The 6,916-nt window shown below is 35.2% G+C and overlaps 1 protein-coding gene across 2 annotated transcripts in view; it reads right to left on the bottom strand.

Annotated features, from left to right (window-relative positions):
• The window catches only part of LOC107671321 (N-chimaerin), a 55,792-nt gene that overhangs the window by 34,997 nt on the left and 13,879 nt on the right, over nt 1-6,916 (bottom strand). For both annotated transcript variants that reach the window (XM_016464213.1, XM_016464214.1), the window contains exons 4-5: nt 2,997-3,028; nt 2,736-2,849 (exon numbers count right to left, since the gene is read on the bottom strand). In XM_016464213.1, the coding sequence (XP_016319699.1) occupies nt 2,736-2,849; nt 2,997-3,028 (146 nt within the window). The remainder of the gene's footprint in view (nt 1-2,735; nt 2,850-2,996; nt 3,029-6,916) is intronic.

The following is a 6,916-nucleotide window of genomic DNA, read 5'->3' as shown; positions in this document are numbered from 1 at the left end:
ACACACACACACACACACACACACACACACACACACCTCAACACAAGTCCTCTAACGTAGTTTTTACAATACAGATTTCAATAACATTAACATACACTACCAATTAAAAATTGTATAGTTTTAATGCTTTTGAAAGAAGTCTGTTATGCTCATCAAGGTTGCATTTATTTGGTTTGTTTGAAAAATACAGTAAAAATAATAATATTGTGAAATACTGCAATTTAAAATAAATGTTTTCTGTTTTAATATATTTTAAAATGTAATTTATTGCTGTGATCAAAGCTGAATTTTCAGCATCATTACTGCAGTATTCAGTGTCACATGATCCTTCAGAAATCATTCTAATATGCTGATTTGCCGCTCAAGAAACATTTCTGATTATCAATGTTGAAAACCGTTGTGCTGCTTAATATGTTTGTAAATCATGCAATCAAAAGAACAGTGTTTATTTGAAATATAAATATTTTGTAACATTATAAATGTCCTTACTATCAATTTATATAATTTTGTGTGTATCACCCACATTTACACATTACCAGTATTTAGCCTGCGAAAAGACATAACAAAGGTTGTTTATACAGAGTATTAATGAAATAGAAGTAAAATCAGCTTGTTTAATTCTAAGGGTCAGTGAGAGGCTGGAATGTGAGAAAACCATAAACCTGAACAAAGTAAACACTAAAAACTAAAAGAAAAAAAGAATGGTGTTAAGCTTGATTTAATGTAAGAAACCTTGACCAATATTACACAAAAATGTAAAATAATGGCCTTTTTAAAACCCTAGTGATGACTTTGAATAGCAAAAACAAAAGCAAACACACATTGTGCGAATATGATTAGGAGACATCAGTCTCTTCAAGGACAGACTTCATTCTGTACACAAAATAATGCTGAACGGATTTGTGAGAAACACACAGCACATTTCTCAAACCCATATGTCCTTCAGAAATGTCCACTGGTGTGCTCCACATCCAAACATGTCTCTGCTAATACATGATGATACATCTACACTGATCACACATCAGCCAGAGCTAAAAGAAGCCAAACACACATGGGTCAAGACTAGGTCAAGATACGGCAGCGAGACTGAAGAAAGAGTGAAGATCTAGGTCACAGACGGATGGGTTACTAACACAAGGTTTTGATCACGAGAGGTTACAGGACAAAAGTTACAGACACAAATGCTGAGGTAACAGAGAGCTGCAAGCTTAGTTTTGCACAGATGGTTTGTGGGTGTTCCTCAGAAATTAATCTGACAACATTAGCAAACCCCTAATAATCTCGATTACTGCACAGAACTTCTTCACAGAGATATTTACCCACAAAATTTAAAAATGCAAAATTAAACATAAGAGTCCAGTTTTGATGCTGGCTTGACAAAGCCCTGTCTAAAAGTTTTAAATATTTTTTTAAAACGTACAGTTTGAAGGTTTTACATACAGAAGTCAGAGAAAGTCAAATTTTTTTTATAAGACGCTAGAATGTTTCTAGCATGTTTTAACACTGCCAGCATGATTCAGCATGTTGCTAGCATGTTTCTAGAATGTTTTAGCACAGTGTTAACATGTACTAGCACGTTTCTAGCATTAACACATTGACAGCATGTTTTAAAGGGGTCATATGATTCGATTTCAATTGTTCCTTTCTCTTTGGAGTGTTACAAGCTCTTGGTGCATAAAGAAGATCTGTAAAGTTGCAAAGACTAAAGTCTCAAATCCAAAGAGATATTCTTTATAAAAGTTAAGAGTCAACCACGCCTACCTAAAACGGCTCGTTTAAACACGCCCCCACATGTCTACTTCACGAGTTTTGAACAGTGTAGAGTAGTGTTTGTAGTTTGTAATTTCTCCGATCACAAATGCAGACATGGTTTTACGTTTATGCGGCGAGATGCAACGTAACACGTAAAAAGACAGTATAAGTCATTATAATCCTTAATTATGTCCCCACTGGATGCAACGAATGCCTCGTTTATAATGGGTTTTAATGTTTTTGTCTCGTCGCTCCGGCCGGACACGGCATCACAGTATGGTTAGGGGCGTAACATTTCCGTCACACGCTTGAGGTATTCGGCCAATCACAACGCACTGGATAGCTGGCCAATCACAGCACACCTCGCTTTTCAGACTGATGAGCTTTGTAAAAATCGACGCGTTTCAGAAAGGCGGGGCATAGAGGAGAAACAATAATGTACAGTATGTGGAAAATAATGTGTTTTTTGAACCTTAAACCGCATAAACACATTTCATTACACCAAATACACAAAATAATGTTATTTTTAGCAGCATCATATGAACCCTTTAACATTTTCTTAACATGTTAACATGTTCCTATTATGATTTAACACATTGCCATCATGTTTTAACATGTTGCTAGCATGATTTTAAGGGGTCATGAACTGCCTTTTTTTATTATTTTGTACTGTTCTCCGAGGTCCACTTATAATGTTATCATGATTTTTACATCAAAAATCATCATAATTTAGAAGTAATAGGCTATTTTCTGTCCTGTCTATCATGTTCCTAGCATGGTTTAACAAACGGCAAACGTGTTTTAACATATTTTAACACATTGTTAGCATTTTTACCATAATGTTACGGTTAATGTTAACATGCTTGCTTAAATGTTTTTGCATGTTGACATTCTGTTTCTGTAAGTCAGAGTCAGAACATCCTGAAGAAGAAGGGGAGTCTGGACATTAACAGGTCAAAGGTCAAAGGCGAAGGTCCATGTACCGTAGAGCTAGCGTGTACGTGCCCGGCTGTCTCTGGCTCTCTCGGATCAGGTAACTTCCCTCAGCCACACTGAGCAGTTGGTCGGCTTCCTCTCTGGAGATCATCCCGTGATACCTTCACAACAAACCAATCAGAGAGGGAATATTAATAACACCGCATTAGGTCTGAATCCTGAATTAGCTTATTTAAACACTGGGGATTCGTGTCAGTCCACACCGGCAGAATCTGAACTGGGTCTGTAAGGAGTGTAATGAAACTCACTCTCGTCCATAGTACTTCGGCCGATTCTCCACCTGAAACTCAAGAGAGAGATCATTACAAAAAAGTTCAGGAGCACACATATCACTGGAGAACATCACAGTCTACAGCACTATAAGAGCTTGATTTAAGAGACCAAACTGAACTTAATGGATGAACATACAGTCAGGCAGTCATCATCGCACATTAATAAACACATAAATAAACGGAATGTTGACTAGAGTTTAATTATTTCATCACAAAGTGATACAGAGTTTCATGAGGGACATGAAACTATCAAAGCTAATGGGTTATCAGTGGCAAACTGCAAAATATAGAGGAATATAGGGAAGACGCCGCTCTTAGGAGCAGTGTGCATTTACTGTTAAACTGGAACATATTTAAGGGATGAGTTTAGGATGTACAGGATGATATACATCAATAATATATAATTAATAAATGTGAACATATATAGGCTAATTTTGGTGCAAGTACTGTGAAAATCATCATAAAGGCCATCTCGCTCCACTATGGGGTGTGATGACCCCTTCCTAGGACAAAAGCCCTCTTGGGTAATCTTATCCCAGCTGCTTTGGCAGAATATGCAAAATACATCTGATATCATTTTTAATCATTTAGTCTATGGAAAAGGTGCCATGAATGTAAAAGAGTAATCCAATATTCGATGCAAATTTATGCATTTTGACAGTTTAATTATCAATTGAATAAAGTACAGGCAAATCAAACAACAAAACTCCAGTCAAAACTTAAACTTATTCAATGAATTATATATAGACCTTTATTTGTATTTAATGGGATGTCATAATAGCAATAGACTATGTATTCTCAGAAGGCCTGTGGGTTAATAATGAAGATCTTTTTAAATAATACAATGAATTACAATAATTATTAAATCAAATAATGAAAATACCACCATCAACATGCTACTGGAGACCTTCTGACGCAGTTCACCTGACGAATCTAAATTAATTACTGCATCCACAAATCCCTCACTAACAAACAGACATGAACATTTTAATATGCAACAAAACAAAACAAAAAATATACAAACCTATTTGACAGAATGCCACAACTGGCCAACCAATAACAAGTATTCCAGAGAGCCCTGTAATAAATGCTGCTAATCTGGATTTTATTTAGATTAATTTAGAATTATAATGTAATATTTATTCTTTTTTTTTTATCAATAAGCATTCTTTTTTCAATCACATACAGTATTTGCATTTTTGTTAATTACTGTGAAATGTGTCAGGACACACTGCTTTACTCGTGATCGTGATTTTAATGGTATACGACTGTAAAAATGATACTGTAAAAACCAGTTCATTGGTTAGCAGTATCTTCCCTTACTATATACGGTGGAAAAACTGTAACAGATCTATTGGGACATTTCATGTAATTTTACAGTAAAATACTGTTAAATGCACAGTTTTTGGAAGTGAAAAGGAACAAGTCATCTTACAATTTACACTGTGAAAAAAGCAAACTGACATTCCCAGAATTATTGCTTTCTTTTAGTGTCGTGTGTGTTACCATGATAGTGTTTTGTGTTTGTGTGAATGGCACTGTGTGCACTTTATATATTAGTTTTTACCTCCTCAGCTTATGGAAAAACTGTTTGTGATGAACTCTGATTCATCATGTGCCTTTCTCTTAACCATATGTGACCCTGGACCACAAAACCTTTTAGTAAATAAGAGATTTATACATCACATGAAAGCCGAATAAATAAGCTTTCCATTGATGTGTGGTTTGTTAGGATAGGAGGACAATATTTGGCCGAGATACAACTATTTGAAAATCTGGAATCTGAGGGTGCAAAAATATCAAAATACTGAGAAAATCACCTTTAAAGTTGTCCAAATGAAGTTCTTAGCAATGCATATTACTAATCAAAAATTAAGTTTTGATATATTTACGGTAGGAAATTTACAAAGTATCTTCATGGAACATGATCTTTAATTAATACCCTAATGATTTTTGGCATAAAAGAAAAATCGATAATTTTGACCCATACAATGTATTTTTGGCTATTGCTACAAATATACCGCAGCGACTTAAGACTGCTTTTGTGCTCCAGGGTCACATATGTGTTTTTATGGTTATCAGTACGCTATAAAAACTGATTTGAGTAATATGGTATATTAACATTACATCAGATAATGAATATTTTTACTGTAGAATTAGTAGATTTTTTGTGGCATTTTATTTTTCATTATAAGCTTTTCAGCACCAAAAAGACTGCATATAAGCCAGATATCTCGACATTATAAATAATAGTGTAAAGACAAAACAACTAACAAAAAACACCACCTGAATACATTTTCTGTAAATGTCCATTGGTCACATTTAACTATTGATGCGACAATCAGCAGCGTAAAGCAACACTCAAATAAATTAACATAACAAACCCCACAGCACCCTCCTGAATGATTAACCTTGAGCTTACAGAGAATTCAGCAGCACTGAATTCACAAAGCATCCTCATCCTCCCTTCCCTTCCCCCATACAGCCTTCGTTTCTCCCACATTCATACACGAAACACGAAACACACAAATGCAGGGCAGAGGAACAGTGCTGCTGTGTGTTTGAGGTTACCACGGGGATTCTGACTAAAATATATATATGAGAACTTTTAACAAGGACATGAGAAAAACAAAAGGTCCTACACAATGGGAAATCCAGATTATTACAGCTACAAAAACAAGAAACTTGACACAGCTGAAATATACACATCCAGGAGGAATAAACCGACCGATGCAGCTTTAAAATGTAATGAAACACAACACCCAGACAATGAGAAGCGTCAGTCAGTGAATGAATGACTGTTTCTGCGTAAATGGGATGTGGGATGGAATAACATCGTTTCCTGATGAAAAAAAAAAAGGTGGAAAGTCTTTTGTAAAGCAAGGTTGTGTGTTTGTGTGTGAAATGACCGACAGGGTAATAAAACCAGCTAATGATGGGAATCAGCAACACTATAGAGCTAATCAATCACTGAAAGCTAGAGTTTAACAGTCAAAGGGCCTGTGTGTGTTTTTTAGATTATCAGGCTCTAATTTTGTATCCTATTCTTCACAAGGGCCTGTGTGTGTGTGTGTGTGTGTGTGTGTGTGTGTGTGTGTGTGTGTGTGCGCTGAGTGCGCACTATTTGCTGTATGAAGAATGAGAGCGTCTGATTTCTGTCTGGGTTTCTCTATCAGCATCCTTAAATGCTAATATCGGCAATGACCAGTGACATCGGATAAATGAGCCAATTGTTTCACACATTTTCACCCAATTTCTCACCTCATTTATAAAGTTAATTTCATTACATTTGTTCTCTCCTATTTTGGAAATCAGGAAAAACAGGACATCAAAATTGGCCCCATTTACTAGAGTTAATGTTCCTGCTCGTAATGTGCACAATTCATCGGTTCTTGTTATTATAAATAGACTTAATTTTTCAAAAAGAAGTATATGTCCATGTGAAGTTACAGTAAAGCTCCTGTTGTTGTTTTTATATATATATACAATTCATAATCAATGAAGGATTAAATAAACCTGTTGTCACATCACACACCATTTAAAGGTTTGGAGTTGGTAATATTTCTGACTTTTTTTTTTTGAAAGAAGCATCCTCTGCTCACCAAGGATGCATTTATTTGTTCAGAATACAGTAAACACACTAATATTATGAAAAATAACCTTCTAAAACCATCAGCAGTACTCATATATATATATATATATATATATATATATAAAATTTTGTACTGAACCTCAAATTATTGTAGGTCACCAATAAATAAATAAACAAATAAATATAATAAAACAAAAACACAATGAAATGACTGGGCCAGATTCAGTCAGACTAAAGGCTGATTTATACTTCTGCGTCGGACCTACGCCGTAGCTTACGCATAGACGCACACCCATACGCCGTA

The sequence above is a fragment of the Sinocyclocheilus anshuiensis genome, unplaced genomic scaffold (genome assembly GCF_001515605.1).
Source record: "Sinocyclocheilus anshuiensis isolate Anshui unplaced genomic scaffold, SAMN03320099.WGS_v1.1 scaffold284, whole genome shotgun sequence".
Taxonomy (NCBI): domain Eukaryota; kingdom Metazoa; phylum Chordata; class Actinopteri; order Cypriniformes; family Cyprinidae; genus Sinocyclocheilus; species Sinocyclocheilus anshuiensis.
This window is presented reverse-complemented; position numbering and strand designations above follow the sequence as displayed.